General features: G+C 46.5%; 1 protein-coding gene across 1 annotated transcript in view; it reads left to right on the top strand.

Moving 5' to 3' along the window:
* The window catches only part of PIGQ (phosphatidylinositol glycan anchor biosynthesis class Q), a 40,269-nt gene extending 20,776 nt beyond the window's left edge, over positions 1-19,493 (top strand). The window contains exons 5-11 of the mRNA XM_061600019.1: positions 728-854; positions 2,219-2,372; positions 7,278-7,389; positions 10,443-10,523; positions 11,612-11,726; positions 14,983-15,044; positions 17,215-19,493. Of these exons, the coding sequence (XP_061456003.1) occupies positions 728-854; positions 2,219-2,372; positions 7,278-7,389; positions 10,443-10,523; positions 11,612-11,726; positions 14,983-15,044; positions 17,215-17,367 (804 nt within the window). The 3' untranslated portion in view covers positions 17,368-19,493. The remainder of the gene's footprint in view (positions 1-727; positions 855-2,218; positions 2,373-7,277; positions 7,390-10,442; positions 10,524-11,611; positions 11,727-14,982; positions 15,045-17,214) is intronic.
* Positions 19,494-23,601: the final 4,108 nt, after the last annotated feature.

Below are 23,601 nucleotides of genomic sequence, written 5' to 3' on the forward strand. Positions count from 1 at the left end.
ATGGGGAGAGGGCTGTTACACTCATGACCTGCTTGTGGGCTTCCCGCAGCCATCTGGTTGGCCCCTGTAATAGCAGACTCTTCAGCTAGGTAGGCTATAGGCCGATCTAGCAGGGCTCTTACGTTCTCATGTAAGAGTCCTACCATTTGAAATGTGTTGGGCCTTTATAAATGGGTTTCTAATGCACCTTTCAGGTCTCCTCTTCCCTTCATTCCCACGTTGGCTACCTTCCCTCCCGCCCTTTGCAAGTCTAGGTCACAGTGCAGCAGAGAATACTGTATTCTTAGGCCCACTGATCTTGATGGACCTAATCCATATCTCCATTCCGTTCCACCTCATTCGCACTCCTAACTCTTCCTAAGGTGCTCGGTGTTACTTTTCTGCAGACCACTTGCTCTCCTATAATTCTGAATTTTTGCTGAGTTGCCAACTGGCAATCCAATTTCTGGAAAAGTTGCCTTTATTTTATTTTTTACTGTCAAGCATTTCCCCCCCCCTCCCTGACATGGAAAAATAAAATCCAGCCCCACCAACAAAGCTTGCTGTGTAATCCAAACATGCTGGATGTTTCCAGTGCAACCATGAGAACGTTTCCCTTTTTCCTTCCACAAGGGAAAGAGTAACAAACCCTTTCAGATGATCTCGGCTTTTTGCAGGGAGTGCTTTGCACACACAGCAGAACAGCTTTCCGCTAACTCCGGCTGTTTTGTCTCCTCCTTCCTGACAGCATGTGGCCCAGCAGCTCCAAGATCTTCTGCAGTGGCTGATGGGCGTGCCAGCCGGTCTGAAAATGAACAGAGCTTTGGACCAAGTGTTGGGACGGTTCTTCCTTTATCACATCCACCTTTGGATTAGTAAGTGCGCCTGTTTTCACCTGTGATAAAAATTAAAATCCGGTGTGTCAGGAAAAGATCAGAAAAGTCTCTTTAAAAAAAAAAAAAAAAAGGTCCTTTGCAGACAACCAGTTTATTGAACAGTTGTCGTGATTTGTTTGCAGGGAGGTTAGACGACATTGGCTAGTAATTGATAATTTATTCTGAAATGTTTGCAGGGAGGTTAGACAAAGTTGGCTATTTACTGAGCGTTCATCCTGATTTGTTTGCGGGGAGGTTAGAGGTTGTTGCCTAGGTGTCGTCCCACACTTTCGAGTGCGTTTTCCCGTCACTTTCCTTATCACAAAAAAAGAGATCTTTTGGGGAAGCAGATTTGTCCAAGTTAACTTCAGTTACGCAACCTGAATTTGCCAGTATGAAATCCCACCTGAAAGTAGCCACAGTCCGGAAGCACCTGGAAGTGCTTGAAGTTTCCAGCATTTGTAGAATCCAAGATATGAAGCCAAACATGCAGGAGTTGCATGGGAGGGGACCGGCATGGCAAAGGCTGTCATGGAGTTTGACCACCCGTTGAGGAGGTCAGCTTCTGGGGCAAAATATGCTTTTCCAGTCTGGAGGGCAGAGTGAATTTGGAAGCTAGCCGCTGGAGAATTAAACCAAACCTGCTCCAGCCTTTCCCTGCACTTTCGCTGAATGAGACGCAAAGGTGGCGTTGACCAACCACGCTCCACCCTGCTTCCTCCATCCTTCACCTTGACAGGCTGAAGTGCACTTGCCGCGTGAGACAGGCAAAGGGGTACTATGCGCTTCCTGGGATTTGGTGCTCTGAATCAACATGCAAACCCCTATGGCAGCTTTTCCCAACCTGGTGCTCTCCAAATGTCTTGGACTCCCAACTGATCATCATTCCCAGCGACCATGGCCACTGGTTAGGGATGATGGGAGTTGTAGCCTGGCAATATCTAGAGGGCACCTGGTTGGGCAAGGCTGCCCTAGGGCAAGGGTGAGAAAACTTAGGCCTTGGGGCCGAATACGGCCCTCTAGGCCTTTCTATCTGGCCCTCCAGAGTGTCTAGATTAAACTAGCCTACTGTACAAAAGGTAAAATGTACATTGGTTGCTCTACCCACTTTTGTCTCTGGTCCCGCCCACCACTGGCCCTCAGAAGGTTGCTCAGAAGAGAATGCGGCCCTTGGACCTTCCCTCCCCCCATCCTATGGGGTCAGCCCTCAGAGAGGAGATCTAATGAGAAGTTTCGTTTTTGTCCTTCTTAGTGGGAGGTGGAAAATTTGTCTTTTTGGTAGCCTTGGATTCCTTCTGTGTTTCAGAAGCCTCAGGGGAGATACTCCTTTTCAGTGTTGCTCTTTCCTTTTCTCCCTTGTTCAGGCTATATCCACCTGATGTCTCCGTTCATTGAGAGGATCCTGTGGCATGTTGGCTTATCAGCCTGTCTAGGCCTGACTGTGGCCCTCTCCATCCTCTCTGACATCATTGCACTCCTGACCTTTCACATCTACTGCTTTTATGTCTATGGAGCCAGGTGGGTGTGTTTTCCTTCCTGCTGCTGTTAGGCATATGCCCATGTACTGAAAATCACAGTGACCTCTTTACTCATCAATGTGTGGGGCCTGATAATATATTTCACTATTCATGAGCTCACTGAGTGGCCTTTGGGCAAGTAGGCTTCTTCTCAACCTTCATTCTCCACCTGTAAAATAGGGAGAATTATCCTATCTCTTAGTTGTGAAAAAAGGATAAGATATTGGCCTGATTCAGACACAGTGGCTGCAATCCAATACAAAACATACTTTGTAGACCAGGAATGAGCCATTTTCCTGTGCACTTCCTTGTTCCTTTCCTCCCTCCCTCCCCTCTATTAGTTGCCTCAGTTCAGTACTTCCTGGTTTGTTAAACCAAAACTTCCAAAACATGCAAGCCAAGAAACTGTGGTTTGAGTGATCCCTTGCAAACTAGGATACCAAACCAATATCAAACTATAGTTTGGCATCCTAGTTTGTAAGGATCGGTCAAACCACCGTTTCCTAATACGGATTCATAGAAAAGTGAAAAGTGTGTGTTTAGCAAACCAGGAAATATTGAAGTAAAGCACGCAAGGAGGAGTGTGGGGCACATGGCTCATTTCTGGTCCAACACATCATGGCTCGTTGGATCAGGACGGCTGTGTCTGAACTGGGACAAAGATGGTGAAACATCTTGTACAGTGTATCATGTGCAGAGCTTGGAAAAATGACTTTTTTTGAATTACAACACCCATCAGCCCAATCCAGTGGTCATGCTGGCTGGGGCTGATGGGAGTTGTAGTTCAAAAAAGTAACTTTTCCAAGCTCTGCTCATGTGCTGGCTTAACTTTCCTAGTGGGGGCTGGAAAAGAGCATATGAAGTATTGTCTCCTCTGACTGGCAGTAGCTTCCCTATGAGGAAAGGCTGCAGCATTTGGGGCCGTTTAGCGTAGAGGAAAGGCGAGTGAGAGGTGGCATGACAGAAGTGTATAACATTATGCATGGCGTGGAGAAAGTGGACAGAGAAAAGTTTTTCTGCCTCTCACTTAACACTAGAACTCCTTCTCCTGCTGGGAGGAAGGGCGGGATATAAATCAAATAATAAATAAATAATAATTAGAACTCGTGGACATCCAATGAAGCTGAAATGTGGGAAGATTCAGGACAGGTACAAGGAAGGACTTCTTCACACAGCACATAGTTAGACTATGGAATCCGCTCCCACAGGTGGCAGGGATGGCCCCCAATTGGATGGTTTAAAAGAGGATTAGAGAAATTCGTGGAGGATTTCACTGGCTGAGAGCTATAATGGCCGTCCTCTGCCTCCACGGTCAGAGGCAGGATGTCTCTGAATGCCACTTGCTGGAAACCACAGGAGAGGAGAGTGCTGTTGTGCTGAGGTCCTGCTTGCGGGCTTCCCATGGGCATGTGGTTGGCTGCTGTGAGAACAACATGCTGGACTACGTTGGCCTGATCCAGACCCTGTTTTGCAGGGTCTCAGGTAAACTAAAGTCTTTCCCAGCTTTCTACTGATCAACAAGTCAGTGTGTTGCACTTGTCTGGTCCACTAGAGGGTGCCGTGCTCCTTACTGTCACAAACAGAAAAAAACAGGGAGCATGTACGCATAGCGCATTTCATGCTGAGTGCGTCAGGGTTACTTTTACTATGGCCATTCCAAACAAAATGTTCTTTGCTGCATCTTTTGTATCTGAACAAAGGAGGACGACTGGAGAAAAGAAGCCCAGGGATACAAAGCAAGGTCTTATAAGGAAACCGTGGCAGGGAATGAAAAAGGGTGGCGTTCTTTTCCCATTGGACTATGGGAAACCAGGAGTACAAGGCTGTCACAGCTGTCGAGCATTTGATGCAGGAGCCTCGGGATGAGTGGCAAGAAGCTTCACTTACAATACAGAGTCCTCCAAGTAGGAGCCTTTTAGATTGTTCATTTCCAGAGCCAAATTAGCCCGTGGAACATGGATGTCTGAGATCCATCCCTATGGCTTACAAGGACTGGGAAGTGGCTGCTTAAAAATCAGTCATGCACAGGAGGCCTCATAGAATCATAGAATAGTAGAGCTGGAAAGGGGCCTGTAAGGCCATCAAGTCCAGCCCCCTGCTCAATGCAGGAATCCAACTTAAAGCATACCTGACAACTGGTTGTCCAGCTTCCTCTTGAATGCCTCCAGTGTCGGAGAGCCCACTACCTCTCTAGGTAATTGGTTCCATTGTTGTATGGCTCTAACAGTTAGGAAGTTTTTCCTGATGTTCAGTCGAAATCTGGCTTCCTGCAACTTGAGCATATTATTCTGTGTCCTGCACTCTGGGATGATTGAGAAGAGTTCTTTGCCCTCCTCTGTCTGACAACCTTTCAAATACTTGAAGAGTGCTATCATATCTCCCCTCAGTCTTCTCTTCTCAAGACTAAACTTGCTTAGTTCTTTCAGTCTCTCCTCATAGAGCTTTCTTTCCAGTCCCCTGATCATCCTTCTTGCCCTCCTCTTGTTCCAGTTTGTCTGCATCTTTCTTAAAGTGTGGTGTCCAGAAGTGGACGTAGTACTCAAGATGAGGCCTAACCAGCGCCGAATAGAAGGGAACTAGTACTTCACACGATTTGGAAACTATACTTCTGTTAATGTAGCCTCAAATAGCATTTGCCTTTTTTTACAGCCACATTTGCACTTTGCACTTATCCCTGTTAAATTTCATTCTGTTGTTTTCAGCCCAATGCTCCAGGCAGCCTATCAAGGTCACTTTGAATTTTTTTTCTGTCTTCCAGGGTATTAGCTATCCCTCCCAATTTTGTATCATCTGCAAATCTGATAAGCATTCCTTGCATCTCCTCATCCAAGTCATTAATAAAAATGTTGAAGAACACTGGGCCCAGGACCAAGCTCTACAGTACCCTGCTCGTTACTCCCCCCAGTTGGAGAAGGAACTATTGATAAGCACTCTTTGAGTACAATTCTGGAGCCAACTGTAGATCCACCTGATAATTGTTCCATCCAGCCCACATTTAGCTAGCTTGCTAATCAGAATATCATGGGGCACTTTGTCAAAAGCTTTACGGAAGTCAAGATGTATTATGTCCACAGCATTCCCACAGTCTACCAGGGAGGTTACCTTATCAAAAAATGAGACAAGATTAGTCTGGCAGGATTTGTTCTTGATAAATTCATGTTGGCTTCTAGTAATCACTGCATTGTTTTCAAGATTCTGACAGCCTGACTGCTTTATAATCTGCTCCAGAATTTTTCTAGGAATCCATGTCATGCTCACTGATCTGTAGTTCCCAGGTTCCTCCTTTTTGAAGATAGGGACAACATTAGCCCTCCTTCAGTCATTGGCACTTCACCCATCCTCCACGATTTCGCAAAGATAATATAGCACAGTGGTTCCGAGAGTTCATTTAGTTCCTTCAGTACTCTAGGATGCAGTTCAACAGGCCCTACAGATCAGAACTCATTCAAAGTGATATTCCTTGACCGTTTGTCTATCAGTCTTAGCCTCATAGAAAGCGGTAGTCTTCAGCTGTGGATGGACTGGGCCTACAAGTTGGTCATGTCCCACATTAAAGCGGGTTGCGCCACTAACATCACCTTCTTTCCTTCTTTTAAAGAGAATGAGAGGAGGGAGAGAAAAGGGAAAAGAGACGTGAGGGAAGACACATCTGGCCAGAAATGTCAAAAAGTGATTCCTGATTCTGAAAAGGGGAAGGGCTTCAGATCAGTAGCAGTCATAGAGCACAGCTTTGCATGCCAGAAATCTCAGTCACTGGCATCTCCAGGCAGAGCTGGGAACGGCTCCTTTCTGAAAGCCTGGCAAGCCAGTGTAGGCACCGGTAAGCTAAATGGATCAGTGCTTCCCTCCGTCCCTGACCCTCTTTTTGCATTTTTATTATAAGAGATAAAGAACCAGGCTGGAGGAAACAATACCAAAGCAATAACAGTAGGGTCGGGAAAGCAAGTGCATAATATCATAATGAGGGCATTGGGATCCATCAAATAATGCCAGGCAATACACACATAAAAAACAGGATACGAAAGGGCTATGCTACATCTCCTAGCTAAGTATGACAGGTTGCTCAAGAGCTCCAGATCGTGAAGAAATGGTTAGGTGCTTTGACTCAGTTCCTTGGTATTCCTATCCTGAAGCCTGCTAATACAGGGGGTAGCGTGAGGCAGTGGTTTTCAGACTTTTCCACATGGGCTTGCCTGCCAAAAAGTCCTGACGCCTTTCCCCCTGAGCCCCCCATGGGTTGCAGAGCATTCCAAGACATGTTGTACGGTGCATGTTTTGTTGAGGCAGAATATTAGCTGAGCCTTTAGGGTAGGAGTGGAGACCCCTTTTCCGTATTGCCTTGCAGGCAAAGGCCACATGCCATCGAGTGGGCAGGGGCAGAACAGAAAGAGGGCAGAGCAGTGGATATGGCTCTTACCTTTCATACAGTGGGCCACATGCCAGCCTCGCAGGTCTGCACACAAGCACCCAGCTCTCCCTCCAGGCAAGCTAGAGGCACCATCACACTTGAAGGACACATGCCAGCCAGGCAGAAGCACTGAAGGAGGGCATGAAGCGTGTCTGGTGGGGGGCGTGGCCTACAGAGAAGGGGCACCCCAAGGACCAAATAGTGAGGCCCAGAAGACAGCAATTGGCCTCTGAGTCTGAGGTTGCCCACCTCTGCTTTAGGCCTCACTGTCACCTGTCATGAACGGATAGATGAAGGGACCCGTCTCCCTCCAGCAGATGCACACTGGAGTGCTCAGCCAGGAACGTGGAAAGCCTCCGTTTGAATGAACCCCGTAGTCAGTCAGCTGGCTGAGCAGAGCCCTGTTGGAGCACGAGCCCCTAGAGAGTTGTTTTGGGGCCGGAACGGAGGTGCTTTCTCTTCACTCTGGTTTTGTGCTTCCCCCCCCTCTGGTCCCAGGCTCTACTGCCTCAAAATCTATGGCTTGTCATCGCTGTGGCGCTTGTTCCGCGGAAAGAAGTGGAACGTCTTGAGGCAGCGTGTGGATTCATGTTCCTACGACTTGGACCAGGTGAAGACTTTCAGGGGGGCCAGGCTTGGGGGTGAAGGGGAAAGAAATTGGTGCTGCCACTTGGACTGACACGTGCGCACTCCCCTGCCACGCAGGTGCGTCAGCAGAGAGCCTCTTTGGACATGATTTCCAGTCACTTGCTCTTTGTTGCTGCCCCCGTATTTGTAGGTGTATTGGCAGAAATAGGTACAATTAAGCCCTTAATAGGTACAATTAAGCCCTTTGTGCCTGTTCCTCAACGCCGCGGGTGCTGGTGTGTACCAGGAACATGCAGACCCCCCTCGTCCTCATTGCCCTTATGATGGTCAGGCCCAGCCTTCCTGCTTATCACTCAGTCCCGAATCTCGCCGTTCTCCAGTGGCCAATTTTCTGCCCAGTTCTCAGCCAATTATAGCCGAATGAGGCCTAATCCCTAAGAGACTCCTTTGGCAGACGCCTAGTGCCATACAAGTCAGAGCACTGGAGTGATAAGGGCAGGCAGGGAGGGAGGAAAGCAATTTGAGTAGAAGACACCAAATAATTACACCCATACCCAACAGGGTTGCCATAGTTACCTGCTGCTTTGTGTTTCTATTAAAAGGCTCTGTTTAATTCACATCAGATGGGATTGGCCCACACATTCCCATCAGGATGTGGACAGTGTGTTTTCGCGGGGTGGGGTGGGTGGGATTTTTTGTTTTGTTTTGTAAAATAGCTCTATCTGCTTCTCACCTTTTTTAAAATGTCAAGGTAACAGCATGAGCAGTGTGGAGGTTGGATTGGGATTTTTTTTTCCCTCCTTGCAATTTCTGGGAAAAGAAAGAGAAAAAAACTGCGGTGGAGAGTTAGGGCTTTGCAGAACTTCCTTACCACTCTATTTTATTCCGTTGTCTGCCTGGTTTCTTCTGCTCTTACCTCTCTGATCTTTGCAGAAGTGCTCTTTGTCACTTCTTTAAGCAGAGTGTGCTGCTGGGTTGTCGGATGCTTCGAAGTCAAGAGCTGGCCAAGGACGAGAGGCTTCTGCTGTTCAGCCCTCCCTGATGGTGATGGGACACTCAAGGCCATTTCTAGCTCTTCAGTTGATGATCTTTTACATTGGAGTTGGGGAACTTGAGGTGGGGGGAAGGCAGTTGTGGCCCTCTAAGACTCTCTATCTGCCCCTCAGGACTCTTCACAGGCCACACACTCCCTCCCCAGGTCACACATTTCGTCTGGCCCTCCTTCACGCCCTCCTTGAATGTTATTGACTGGCTAGAATCTTTGAAGGGTGTGTGTGTGTTGGGGATGGAATCCTCTCCTTTTTTACATTTCATTTTTAAGTGTGGCTCCCTAGTGGTTAACAATCCAATATCCAATTCCTTTTTCCTCAAATATCTTTTCATTTTTCCGATCTCTGTTTTTTTGTTTTTTGCTTTTGCAGAGAATTATTGATATTATCATCACTATTTATTCACGAGTCTCCACGGGTATCGATCTTTATTTTGAACTCTGTAATGATTGCCTCTTTACATTCCTTTTCAAGTGCACTGGAGGCAGATTAAGGCAGATAATCAAGTCAGGGTCCCCCCCCCGCTGCCTGCAATCAACACCTCATTCCCCATAGAAAGTAGACTGATAAAAGTATCATTCACACTATCGATGATTTCAAAGTGAATTTTAAAAAAAGAATAAAAAAAGAAGAATGAATCGGAAACCAGGTACAGAGAGTTGCTACTTCAAATGATTCCTGAAATGATCAGGGGGTTGGACTTGATGGCCTTATAGGTCCTTCCAACTCTGTGATTCTATGAAAATTCTCTCTGCCAAGATAGAAAATATCAGAAATAATAATCCGATGGCAAATCTAATTATTGCAGAAATGGATCCCATCACTTGGGGTGAGTGGGTGGGGGTGTAGGTGTGTGTGTGTGTGTGTAGAAACTAGCCTATTGTTCACAGGTATCATTATCCTGCCTTCCTTTGCCTCTGACCCCACCCACCACTGCAGACATTGGCAAGGAACTGAATGGGAAAAGACTACTCCGTTTTTCAAGGCAGGGGAATTGAGCACCAGCTCCCAGGTTGCAGCTCTAGAACCCTCTCCAGGCTGGATCTACACTGGCAGAGGACCCATCTGTGTAATTGGTACAAAGAACCCCTTGGAAAACATCCATTGCAAGAATGTGAACTGTTTTTCCAAAATCCAGTTCTAAGCAGAATCAAATGTGTGTGCTTCTATCCATTCCCCCATGACTCTGTGGTTCCTTCAGTAGCTTGCCCCAGGGCATTTTGGCACCTTGGGTGAAAAATCCAAATGGTGTCTCTCCCCATCCCCCCCTCTCTCATGCACACACACACACACGAGATCCTGTTTTCTTCCACAAAGAACTGTCCTGCAGGATTGTGCCCTGTGGGTCCAATCTGTCTGCCTTCCTTTCTGCTAGCCTTTAATGGCGCCCTTGTCCAAATCCATACCATACGGTAGAGCCAAAGTTTGGAATCTCTTCCAGTCCACACTCCCTTCTGAGCAATCTTCTGGAGTGCGTGTGGCCAGAGGCAAAAAGTGGTGGAGCAATGGATGTGACTCTTTCCTTTATACAGGAGGTTACATTCCAGCCGTACAAAAATCAGAGGCTTCTACTCACACACACACACACACACACACACACACACACACACACACACACACCTCCGTACAGGCAAGCAAAAGGCACGGTCATAGTTCAAGGCCACTTTCCAGCTGGGCAAAAGCAATTAAAGAAGGTATGGAGCAGGGCCAGTGAGGGGTGTAGCCTGGGAAGTGTGGCGTGGGGGGAGAGCTGAGGGCCAGATAGAGAAGCCTGGAAGGCCACATTTGGCCCCTGGGCCTGAGGTTCCCCACCTTGGCTGTAGAAGAAGCCTTAGTGTGGAGGAACAAATACTCAGATGTATTGAGACAATCCCCAGTACTGTTTGTTGAGAACATAAAGGATGAGATTCTTCTCTGTTCTCTCAGGCTTGCAGCTTTGTATTTCTACTGCTTTGTAACTTAGATTTCTTTTTTCTGGTTATTCTCTGCTGCTGTTGAATTGACTTGTGCCTTTTGCCTCCTCCAGCTATTCATCGGCACTTTGTTGTTCACCATCTTGCTATTTCTTCTGCCCACAACCGCCTTGTACTATTTAGTGTTTACCTTGGTAAGTTTGCCTTTCTTGGGATTATGCTGCGGCTGACATTGCCGCTTATAAATTTATTAGTTGGTTTCATAGAAGTGCACTCAAAGGGATAAAGAACAGTTACGAAGGAGGGTTGAAAAGTTCTCAGCTTAAGTGGAACAGAGTTGGGTTTGGACTGAGGCTAAGCCATCTCATAAAAACAATGCCTCAGTCTTCATGTTACACTAAACCATGGTTTGTTGCTATGTGGATGAGCCCTAACAAGCCTGAGCAAGGGCTCATGAGCTCTGCTCTTTCCTGTCCTCCTCTCACATGGCTTCTGCCGAGTTTAGCCTTTAAAGAATCTTGGCTTAGCCTTACGTTTAGGGTGGAGATTCTGATTTAAAACAGTTTCACAATAAGTCAGCTTCAAACCATTGTCTGTTTTTAACCAGGATCCTTGGTTTAAATGTAATGTTAAGTCAAGATGCTTTCAAAGTGCAACTAAGGAGAAGTGTTCCTTCTGGCTGTGTGAGGCGAAGGGAACAGGAAGTGTGCAAACCCAATGATTTGCTCAGGCTCATGAAGGCTCATCCATGTGGCACCAAACCATAGTTTAGTGCTATCTGAGAGTGCAGTAAAAAGAAAAAACATAATGGTTAAAATGGCAATAGGAGCAGAATATTCAGAATTATCTCCATATCGCCAGAGCTCAGGGCAGGTGACAACAGTTTAAAACCACAAGGCACACATAGACTCAGATACCCAGTTCAAATCAAACCCAGTTCTTGGTCATGTGCCTGTATGAACAATAAGTAGGATGGGCCTGTGCACACAGCTTCTCATGCCCATCCCTGTGCCTGGTGGGATAACCGTATGCAGGGCTGGGAGTGATTTGTCCCCCACTCCCAGGTGCCAGAGAAGTCCTCAGGACAACAGGTTCATTGGTATATTGGCCTGCTCCAAAATCTTTCTGTGTAGAAGTGAATTGATGCAAACGTTGTAGTCTTGCAGTTTCTTGTTTCAGAAGGCAAGGTTAGAGTATCTGACAAACCTACGTTTTCACCAAGCTGTCTAGCAGTGGATGGCACTACAGTAGATTTAACTGGGAAAAATACGTTTTCTCCTAGCTCCGTCTGCTGGTGGTGATTGTGCAAGGCCTGATCCATCTGCTGGTGGACCTCATCAACTCGCTGCCCTTTTATTCGGTCATCCTCCGGCTCTGCCGATCCTACAGACTTGCATGTAAGCTCTATATTGCAGCCATGGTGAGAGTTCAGCGGTAATGTAGTGGCTGGGACAGAAGTTGGAAATTTTTGCTCGGAGGCAAGTGGCAGGCATATTAAGACTGGCCTTATATGCTTTCAGCCAGGGTTTCATCACCTAGAAACACACACCACTGCTGAAACAAAATTCCTGTGTGGTAGTGGGATCGTAGAAGCATCCAGAACTCATTCACTCTGAATCCCACTTGATGTCGGTGGGATGGCTGATACATAGCACCAAACCGTGATTTGTTGTGATGTGCCTGAGCCTTGGGCTTGCACACCCCTGCTTCCCTTTTAATGTAGCCAGGCTTACTTGCGTATAATGCCAAACCATGGTTTAACATTGCATCTGAGAACCACCTTGATATGTAAGTTGTGCTAGCTTCAAAGGACCGACGCTCATCTACTTCGGTAAAAGGGGCTCTCTGAGAGAACTCACTTCTCAAGAGATTTCTAGTGGTCCAGCAAGAGGCAAGTGAAAATTAAAAAGAACCACCCGAGCAGCAATGGAAGTCAATAGAATCCAATGGAATTCTGTGTCTGAGTTACAGCATTAGAGGCAATTCAGCCTTACGTTTAAATCAAGGGCTTCGTCCTACCTTGGAGCTTTGCTGCCATATAGTCCCATGTCATTTGGGACAGACCCAGCATTTTAATGAAACCTCAAATCTTTTCCAAAAAATATTAAAACGGTAAAAGGTTATTTGTTTGCAATGTTTTTAATTTTCACCTATCTGCTTCTTGTTGGAAAAGCAGAACCCTCTAGAAAACAGGTTCCTTTAAATTGGACCCCCTTTTCAACTGAAGTAGAACAGAATGCATCCTTCAAAATGACCACAGTTTGTTCATTGCCAATCCTTGAGATCCCAGCTGGAGATTTTAAACTTTATTCCCAGCGTTCCGGATACTTTTGACACTCACCACCTAAAGGCTTGTTCTTTCTTTCTTTGCTGTGTCTGTGTGGCTTTATTATGGAGATCCACCTTGGAAATAAACCACAGGCTCTGGGAACATTTGAACACAACGCCAGGTTTTCTTAACATAAGGACTTGTTGCAATAGAGCTTGATCAGCCCCAAAACAAGGCCAGCCATTGCATGAAAAGGAGACCAGGGGAAGATGTCAGGTTTGACTACGAGCTATAGAGGCCAACTAGGATGCTGGAGCCTTGAAAACAGCAGGGGAATGTAGGAGTGGCAGTCTGGATTGGGCCATCGCCTAGGCAGCAGAGGGAAGCTGGCATTAGAGACTTGGCTGTAACCAGTCACTAGAAAGGCAGACGCATTGGTAGCCCAATAGGCCCAAGACAAAGACGCTGCTAGAAGCCAGTCACAATGTTGGGCCCCTCCGGATTGGCACTTTTCCCACAGATGCGTTCTGCAACATGCCATTGACCCAACAATAGTGCATTAGTGATGAACTGATCCTGGACCGTCCATGCATTGTTCTGCTTTATGAGTTGTTCTGTGATTCTTCCCTAACGTTATTGCACTGTTGCCATCTGGAGGGGCACTCAAGTGCTGTAGCACAACAAAAGCAGGAGAAGAAAATAAGCCGGAACATTTTTGGTTATAAAAAGTTACGGCATCTCAGCGGGAAGTTACAGGGCATGCACCCGTTGGAAACGAAGCAGTGCGTCCACCCTGAACCTGTTGCAGGCGCAAACAGTATTGAAAGTGGGATTGCATGTAACTGCCCCGATGCCATCATGAGCACAAAACATCATCAATGCATAATAAAAAAGATGTCAGGAGGGAGCCCTTGAAGCAAAGAATACAGGCAGAGGTCATGCTGGAAGGAACACAAGGCAGGTGCAGGGACTGGGGTCTGTTGTGCAGGCATCGTATTTAGTAGAGGTAGAAGAGAGCTCTGAACAGAGTGGTTCACGACAGATGCTCTTGGAGGTCGCTGATTCATAGGGTCGCCATAAGTCGTAGTCGACTTGGAGGCACATAACGACAAGAAGAGAACAGTAAAATCCAGGAATCAAGGCAACAGCCAACTGCAAAGTGTACTTATGGGAAAGTGTAACAGTAGCTAAGAAACCTTTTGGCTGTTCAGTCAGTATTCTTGCTGCATACATAGGTAAGGGCACGCTAACCAGTATGTCAGAAGGGAGATCACCAAAACCCAGTGGAATATTTCATAGAAATCTGCCTTCTGCCAGGGCAGGCTATTTGGCCATCTAACCCAATATTGTCTACTTAAACTGGCAGCAGCTTTCCAGGGTTTCTCTGCCTGAAAGGGGCCTCTCACATAACCTGTTACCTGATATTATTGTTACTATTATTGTTATTGTTATTTGTCACCCTTCACTCAAAAGTCCCAGGGCAGGTTGTAACAGTTTTAAAATACATCGTTAAAAACAGTTACAAGCAACCTAAAATCACATCGCCACAAAAAAATAGGGTGTATCCTAAAAAATATACATCTCGGGTATCAAAGGCCAGGGTAAAAAGGTGCGTCTTCAGTATTCACCGGAAACTGTACAGTGAAGTTGCCGATGCACCTCTGTGGGGAGGGAGTTCCAGAACTTAGGGGCCACCACAGAGAGTGCCCTCTCCTGGGCCACCACCCTCTGAGCTACCAAAAGGGCCCCATCTGCTGATCTCAACACCTGAGAGGGTCTGTAGGGAAGGAGGTGGTCTTTTGGATATTTGGGACCAAAGTCATTTAGGGCTTTGAACACTAACTTGAGCATCTTGAATTGGGGCTGAAAATGAACTGGCAACCAATGCAGCTGTTTTAAAACAGAGGTTCTAGCTGGGGATGCCAGGAATGGATTGAACCTGCAACCTTCTGTATGCAAAACATGTGCTCTGCCATTGAGTTATGGTCCTGCCCCATTGTTTCCATAATGCTGCGCATGCACAAGGTTCAGAAATGCTCAGCACATGTAAACAAACACCAGATTATTTGAACCATGAACAAAGCGAGTGGAAAACTGGGCTTCTTCCCTAGTTTGCCCCTTTTTCTGTGATCCTCCTAGTTCGGCTTCCCTTGTACCTTTTAGGGGATCCCTGTGGCAAGGATAGCCAATGTGGTGCCCTCCAGATGTTTATTGGACACCAGCTCCCAACCAGCATCTTCCATGTTCAGGGATGATGGGAGCTGGAATCCAACAACATCTGGAGGGCACCATGTTGGCTATCACTGCCTTATTAGCTCAGTGAAGCAATCGGCTCATAGAGACTTGTATCATTCCATCGCTTGCTCTTGCTTGTATATTTTCAGCTGGCGTGAAGTTCAGAGTCCTTGAGCATGAGGCCAGGAAACCCCTTCGTCTTCTAATGCAGGTAAATCGTGTCATTGTTTGATGGCCTGCACTGGGGATTTTTTGTGCTTTTAGAGTCACATGTTGCTAAGGCCAGATCCCTTCCAGTCTCCAACGGCATGGTCAAGAGAGTTTAGTTGCATATACAAAAGAGGAAGCAGTAAGGTCAGAGGGAATAAAAAGCTCTCTGACCTCACTTTGCAACACACACACACCCCAAAAAAACCTCCCACACATGAGTATATAACTTGCAACTTAGGATAATGCTTCTTGCATCTGATGAACTGGACTGTACGCCCGTGTGCCAGAATAAATTTGTTAGTCTTTAAGGTCCCACAAGACTGTTATTTAAGCTGAAATATGTGTAGCTGAAGCAATCGTATATTCTTCCTCTGTTTACCTTTTGTACATAGATGGTGTTATATAAGTAATAATAATCATCTACACTACAACTGAGCACATCAAGTTCAACAAATAATTGGTTACACAACATTTTTTCTTAAAAGTCTTTTAGAAGAATATGAAAAAAATTACTTTTATTATTTATTCAATTTATATCTTCCTTCCAATGGAGCCCAAGGTGGCAATAAAAAAAAAGATATTTTATGCAAGTAAATGGCTGTTTTCTGGCTGATATCCTGTAGTTTCTCTGTGTAGTTTATGAATAGGTGTATGTTAGACACTCCGGGTGGTATCTAACTAACTTGTTTTATCAGCACAAAGATTTCTGCTTGCACAACAGGATGTGTGCCCCCCCTTGCACCACACATCCTCCCCAGATCTGCTCCAGAGGGTTGGGGGGAAACCCAGAACAGATTTAGGGGCACAAGGGGGGAAGAGGTGGAGGAGGAAATTCCATTGTGCAAGAAGAAAACCTTGTGCTGAACAAGTCATCTGGATACTGCCTTCATGGTATGCATTCAATGGTACGGCTTTTGTTTGCTCATGGGCTGAGCATAAGGAGTGGGTAGCACTCTGAAGCCACTGTCATTTTTCTACATCTTGTGAGTATTTCCTTTAAAACCTTGCTACAGACTAGATTAGCTGATTAGAAGGCATGCTGCAAGTAAACTTGAAAACAAAACCTGCTTTCAAATCTGATTTGTAGAGAAACGTCGTGCATTCACAACACCCACCTTTAATTAACATTGGGGTGTCAGTTTGATGCCAGAGAAGGACAAATAAGAGATGCCTTTCATTGGACCAGCAGACCCAGGAGCAAACTTCCATATGAACCTAGGAAGCTGCCTTATTCCAGTTCGAACCATTGGCCCATCTAGCTCAGTATGGTCCACACTGGCTGGCAGCGGCTCTCCTGGGTTTCAAACAGAGAGCTTTTCCCGGCCCTGCTTGGAGATGCCGGGGATCAGACCCAGGACCTTCTTCAGGCAAAGTCCATGCTGTGTCACTGAGCTCCGTCCCTTCCCAAATTTTCAGTCTGTTGAATTGCACAGAACTCCTCTTCAGTTTTCTGTAAAGCATTTAGCCCGGTAAGACAGTGTCAGAAGTGCCAGCCGCAGTATTTTGAATCCTGTCCAGTCTGACCAGGCTTCAGTTCTACAAAGATGCTGAGCTAAGCTTATGTTCAAGTGGTTTGCTGGATCAGGGCCAGAGCCCTTATTATATCACCGAGTGTCAGACTTGCAGCGAACTCCGCTTAGCAGCGTATTCTGTAGAAATGCAAAATAGCCTAATGCTGCTGCTTCGCATGATGAATCCTCAGGAAGTTCCCATTTCTAGGAACGTAGCGATTATTAAGAATCCCAGCCTCCTAGCTCCTCCTTCCACCTACAACCATGTTGGAAATCCCACTGAGAGTACCATTTGGTTGATGCTGTTGTGTCGATTGTGATCTCACGCTTTTGTTTGCCGCCCTGGGCTCCTACTGGGAGGAAGGGCAGGGTTTAAATCTAATCAATTAATTAATTAAATATTGGGGCCCGAGCTTCTGCTTTTCAAGAGTATGAAAGAAATCGCCAAACCATCAGGTAACACTATAAGAGGAGCAAACCTTTGCACAGGAAAGGAGCGACACACAGACACGCACACACTCGGCTCATCCAGTTATTATTATTATTTTTATTATTATTATTTATTAAATTTATATACCGCCCGACTAGCAATAGCATGATTTGACTGTGTTCCGGTTCTGTCGCTGCAACTGTCTCTCTCACTCCTTCCTCCCCTCCCAGATAAACCCCCTGACCTACAGCCGGGTGGTGAAGGTGTACAGGCTCCCAACGTACAGCTGCTACCCCAAGGACTCCTGGGGCTCTTTGTGCAAGAAGCTGTTCGTTGGGGAGTTGATCTACCCTTGGAAGCATAAAGGCGAAAAGCAGGACTGATTGGCCACCACTGAGACGGACTGCAAAGACTTGAGGCCAAAGGAACGTTTGAGAAGTAGGCTGTTTTACAGGCCAAAGGCACTTTGGAAGCATCCGCTGGCAGCTGCTGCCATGTTAACATTTCCGTTTGCCAAGATAAATGTGTGGGCATGGGGTTCTGGGGTGGGAGGCATTTCAGGAATGGGTTCCCCTTTTCCTATGGATTCAGTGAATTCCTCCTCTTACACCCCCCACTACGGGCAGATCTTTTTCTCAATGAAATATTATTTCATCCTGAATTAGAAGTGCCAGCGTGTCAGGGGCCAAAATTAATGCAGCTACACACAGAATTTTATTTTATTTTATTTTTGTGGTATGCTGCACAGGAGCCCAGTCTGCGCTATCTACCATGTTATTCTGCTTCCTGAAAATTTCAGCTCCTCTTCCCTAACCTACAAGTCACTAGCTCGTGCAATTGCAGCTGCAATTGTGAAAGTGTATGGGCAATGCCTGCCACTATCTTGATAGCCAAAGGGGTGGCTGAATAAGATTTCTAGCAGCCAGGAGGGGTCTGCCCAGGTCTGATCACCTCCTGTTGGGGGACAAATGACTCACTGGGGGGAGCCGCTCTCTTCCTGCCCTCTTTGCAGGGTTCCCAAAAGCATCTGCCTCTGTTGGAAACAGGATGCTGGGCTGGATGGAGTCACGTCCTCATCCAGAAGGACTTTATTCTTCTGATATTATGGATCGGGGGCAAACTAGACGTGATGTGTGTCATATAGCTTGCTCCTATGTAGTTGATTTCTCTTTAACAAATAGCTAGCAGGGCGGGGGGAAACTGATTCAGGGCCATGGCATGGAGGGAGGAGGTCTTTAACCCTCTGCCTCTGTCACCGTCCTGATCAGAACTGAGCCCCTGCCCAGCTGTTATTTGCAGTGGGAGGAAAACGCCTATTTGCGCCAATGGAAGCTTGTCTCCCATTGCTAATAGCAGGGCAGGGAGAGGGGATTCCACACCAGCTGTTCGTCAGAAGAGGAATCGGTTATACAAGGTCAAACAACACAGCAAACATCTAATTTGGAGCATCAGGTCCTATGGAGTTCCTTGTTTCCCCACCACCGGCGCCAGAGTGACGAGAAACCCGCAGCAGATTCTGCATAACAGGAAAAATTGCAAGAAAAATTAGGCGCCATGTTAGAAATTGTGTAAATATGCTCCCAGATTGCAATTTTTAGTTATACTCATCCTGGACTTTTGCTTTCTTTCATTGATTAGATAACTATTTTGTTTGTTATTGTTGTTTTCAAAACTGTGGCCCCAGCCAGCTTGTCACAGCATTTCCACAAAAGTAGAATACATTTAAAAATATGTATATTAACACTCAGGACAATTCTAAGATAAATGTAGACTGTCCCAGAATAAACACACACACACACACACACACACACACACACACACACACACACAGAGAGAGAGAGAGAGAGAGAGAGGCAGAGTACCCCCTTGTCTTGTTCATAAAAACCAACAGTCTGTATAAACTAACAAGGAAACTCCAAAAGGTCCTTGTTAATGTCGTATGTGATCATTCTGAGTTCCCTGTTACATAGTTTGGCCCCAGTGAGGCTAAGAACAGATAGCAAATAGATTCTGGATCCAGATATTCAGTGCCATTTTAAAAAAAACAAAAAAACATTTTAAACCAGTTTACTGGAAAGTGAATTTGACATCAGAGGCAAATATGCTTTGAGCACCCTAGTAGGAACTTTTCATAGTGGGGAGGGGGGGGCACGTGTCTTGTCTGTTGCTTAATTTGGGGGCATGATTTGATCACACTACACTGCAGCAATAACAGGCAACTCGATGTGAGCAAAATGATCCCAAGGCTGGGAATCGGAAGCATGTTGAACTTTTGAGTAAGCTCCGTCGAAGTCTGTGGGACTGATTCATTGTGAATAGCTTTAGAGTCAGTGTGTTTATGTAATACAGGGGCCTAAAGAATTCACTACCTTGCCATTAAGTTTCAGCCTAAAAGCCATTACTGAGTGCCACAATACAGCGCCATCATCAGGATACTTCTCAAGGGTCTGTGATTGTCAGGAATGTCCTGATTTTTTAACTTTTTTTTTTTTTTAGTAAAAGCGTTTTCAGTGTCCTTGATTTTCAGCTTGTTTCTTCCTAAGCATTGGGATTTCTCTACTTCCGCCATGCCCGAGAGCAGATGGTGCCTGCCAGTCTTAACAGCACAACCATTAGCCTCAGGCTGCGCTACCCTGTTTAGTTGAAAAATGGAAATGGACTGCCTTCAAGTCAATCCTGACTAATGGTGACCCTACAAATAGGGCTTTCATGGTAAGCAGTATTCAGCAGGAGTTTACCATTGCCTTCCTCTGAGGCTGAGAGACGGTGACTGGCCCAAGGTCACCCAGTGAGCTTCATGGCTATGTGGGGATTTGAACCCTGATCTCTCAGGTCGTACTCCAGCACTCTAACCACTACACCACACTGGCTTTAGTTAGCACTAACGTTATTCTTTTTTAACCTCATTTCTTTTTTAGTATCAATGTCCTTGATTTTCAGCTTGTTTCTTCCTAAGCACTGGGATTTCTCTACTTCTGCCATGCCCGACAGCAGATAGTGCCTGCCAATCTTCCACCACAACCACTAGCCTTGGGCTGTGCTACCCTTTTTAGTTAGCACTAATGTTGCTCCTTCCTCAGGGCAGATGCTGACATCAGAACCTGGGCAATGGCTCAGGCCAGCGCCCTGCATGCTCAGGCAAATGGCAAGGCCCTGAGGGGGACTTGCCATGGTGGCCTTGGCATGTCCAGCCCTGCAAGCCCTGGGCTGTCGACACTGCCTGGCAAGCCTGCTGAGGACGGGCCCCTTCAAACCTGGAGCTGGCTGACCCTCCGTTGTGGATCCGGACTCGTGTGGCATGCTACCAGCCTAGTGCAGCCACAGCCAAAGGCTCAGCATTGCCCTTCCTTGCATTGGCATGACCCAATGCCTGCCCAATAGCATTGGGTGTGCCATAACTCTTGCGGTGCCTCTTTCACCGTGTTTGCCATATGAGAGAGAGAGTTATTCGCCACTCCTCGACCCATGTTGACACAACAGGATGGATGGGCATTGCACGTGATGGTGCCAAGTGCCACTGTGTATACACCAGGTGTGGGAAACCTTTGGCCCTGCAGATGTGGCTGAACGACAACTCCCATCAGCCCCACCAAGCATGGCCAATGGCCAGGGATGATGATGGGAGTTGTTGTTCAGCCATATCTGGAGGGCCAAAGGTTCCCCACGCCGGGTATATCCTCTTAAGCCACAACACAGCCTTTAGCAGTGCCTATTGTGCCTAGTGATAAACCCCCTATTCCATATGCATGTATTCTTTTGTATGCACAGTGGGCTTTTAGTAGCATCTTCTCATGCCGCCTTGGGAGCACACACACACAGTCACACACTCCCTGCTTCTGAACCAGACTCCAGGAGCATAAAGAGGAACCATTTCGGTAAAACGGAGGAAAATCTCCACTGCGCATGTCCGCCTTGCCATGCTTATCGCTGGATGGAGGCCATCCGTGGTTGCGCCTTCTCTTCATTATTGCTGATTAGTCGAGGGTTCGCATGGATGCCCCCTTTCTTGTGCCTGCTTTCCTCAATGTCTCTCACTCCTGGGTGGGCATCACCTGTTAGCTTGAGGGGGATGGCATGCCACTCCAGCGGTCACCAATCCAGCTCAGGTATCCTCTGCACACCCAGACGTCCTCTCCAGAAGCATTCCTTGACAGAAGGCCAACTACTTTCTTTCCTTCTGCTGCTTCCCAGCTCTGTGACTCTCTTGGTGCAAAAAGGAAAAGAGCTGTGCACATTTCCATGCTGAGCGCAGCTGCCCTTGATTTCCCGATGCCACATCTCCAGAACTCAAAGGGGAAGAAGAAGAACGGTCTGATCATGTTTGCATCATGTCAGTGCCTGTGTTGTCTTTTGCCAAGTGCTGTCCTGCCCTGGCATTGCCAAAGCAGGATTTTCTCTCTTAGATTGATCGCATTTATATACCACCCCATAGCTGAAGCTCTCTGGGCGGTTTACAACAATTAAGAACATTAAAAACAGGTATACAAATTTAAACAAAACCCATAAAAACCGATAAGCCAGTTCAAAACACATGCTATTCAAATGCTGTTAAAATGACTGGGAGAAAAGGAAAGTCTTGAGCTGACGCTGAAAAGATAACAGGGTTGGCGCCAGGTGCACCTCGTCAGGGAGATCATTCCATAATTTGGGGGCCACCACTGAGAAGGCCCTCTCCCTTATTGCCATCCTCTGAGCTTCCCTCAGAGTAGGCACCCAGAGGAGGACCTTTGATGTTGAACGTAGTATATGGGTAGGTTTGTGTTGGGAGAGGTGTTCCATCAGGTATTGTGGTATTGTTTTGACAAGGATCCCAAAGATCTCAGGCTCAAAGTGTTGCTGCCAATAAAAGTGATTTATCTGAGCCCCTCTTGCGAAACCATGGTAATGGTACCTTGGGCGGAGGGAACCCTCATCTGAAGCATTTGCTATGGTTTGGAATCCCTGCTGTAAGTAGAAATCCCACCACCCTTGTGCACATGCACATGCCTACTTAGATTACACAGAAAGACGCCACTTGTGGTTTCTGGAGTTTGCCTTCTAATGTATGTGCACCGTGCGTGCACACTTCTACTCTGTCACGGGATCAATAGCATAAGCCAGGGATGCTGAGCAGGGCCTCCAACACTGCTGCCCCCCAGGGATGCTGCTCTGGACCAAGCCTTGCTTCAGGCCACCACTGGATTCCCATCCAGAGGGCTCGTTCTTAGACAGTTGTGGCAATTCCAATGGGAAGACCAATGGCAGGCCTTAGAAAAGATGGGAAGGGCTAGTTCCAGATGGGATGGTGGTGGGAAGGAAGGAGGAGCAGGGGAGGGGGCGAGGCAGCCCCTTGGCTTAACATACCTTGCCTTGGCATGTTTGCGGCCTCTTCTTAGTTGGATCTACCCTTGGGGGAAGGGCCATAGCTCAGTGGCAGAGTATTTGCCTTGCATGCAGAACGTTCTAGGTTCAATCCCCAGCAAGCTTGAGGAAGGGGTGGGAAAGACTCCTGCCTGAAGCCCAGTCTGTAGACAATACTGAGCTAGCTGGAGGTAGGGCAACTCAGTACTGGGCAGTAACTTCCTGTGTATTATGGATGAGCATTTTAGGATCTTACTCTATTCCTGTTTTTATACTTGGTTTTAATGCCTGTTTTTTACATTGTAGGTTGCTTTGAGCCACTTTTGTGAAAATTATTATTATTATTATTATTATTATTAATACTTCACCCAATTTTGTGGGGCAGAACCTACTCCAGCAGAGTTTTGACTCTACAGTTTAGACATAAGTAGACCTACAGGGTAGTATTTCTAGGACAGTGTTCTTCAACCTTGGGTCCCCAGATGTCGATCAACTACAACTCCCATCATCCCTGGCCATTGACCATGCTGTCTGGGGACGATGGGAGTTGCAGTCCAACATCTGGGGATCCAAGGCTGAAGAACAGTGTTTTAGGACATTGTCTCAAAATGTCCCCAAATTTCAGCCAGTTAACACTTAGTGTTTTCCTCCTGGAAACAAAAACAAAAAAAGTGGAGCATAAAATGTCCCAGAAATGTATTGGGGTGTATTTCCTATCCCAGCTGATGTTAGCAGATTTGGGTAGTAAAAACACCCCCTCGTTTTTCGTAGATCAAGAGCACTGGAGTCCAATGCACAGAAACATTCTACTCCCCAGAGAATAAGTTTTTTCTGACCCTGGGGGTTTGGGTATTGTAAAGTACACTTCATCTGACACCAAAGACACAAATGTTATCCGGGGCTGGAAATCTCACTGGGGTAGAAAATACACCCCAAAAACCATTCGTGTGTTTTTCCCCCCTTGACATTAGATGAAGGATGTGCTCTACAGCAGTTTGAAAATCCTCCTGTTTGCACTTCTCATTCAGATAGCAAAGTCCTTTCTACTGATCCTGGGCCAAGTGTCATGCTTTGATTACCTTGAAAATCCACTGCAGCATCCAAATGATTTAATCTTCCTTGTGCTGGAAAAACAGAGGGATTTGATCATGTAATATGGTCCACTAAATATGAAAGGAATCTGAATGTATACCTGCCTCTCAGTTCCTCCCCTTCCCCATGCCGTTTTTGTTGCTTTAGGTCTGGATCGGATTCAAACCACTTAAACCATCTGGTGA

This window comes from Rhineura floridana, chromosome 17 (genome assembly GCF_030035675.1).
Source record: "Rhineura floridana isolate rRhiFlo1 chromosome 17, rRhiFlo1.hap2, whole genome shotgun sequence".
NCBI classification, from domain to species: Eukaryota; Metazoa; Chordata; class Lepidosauria; order Squamata; family Rhineuridae; genus Rhineura; species Rhineura floridana.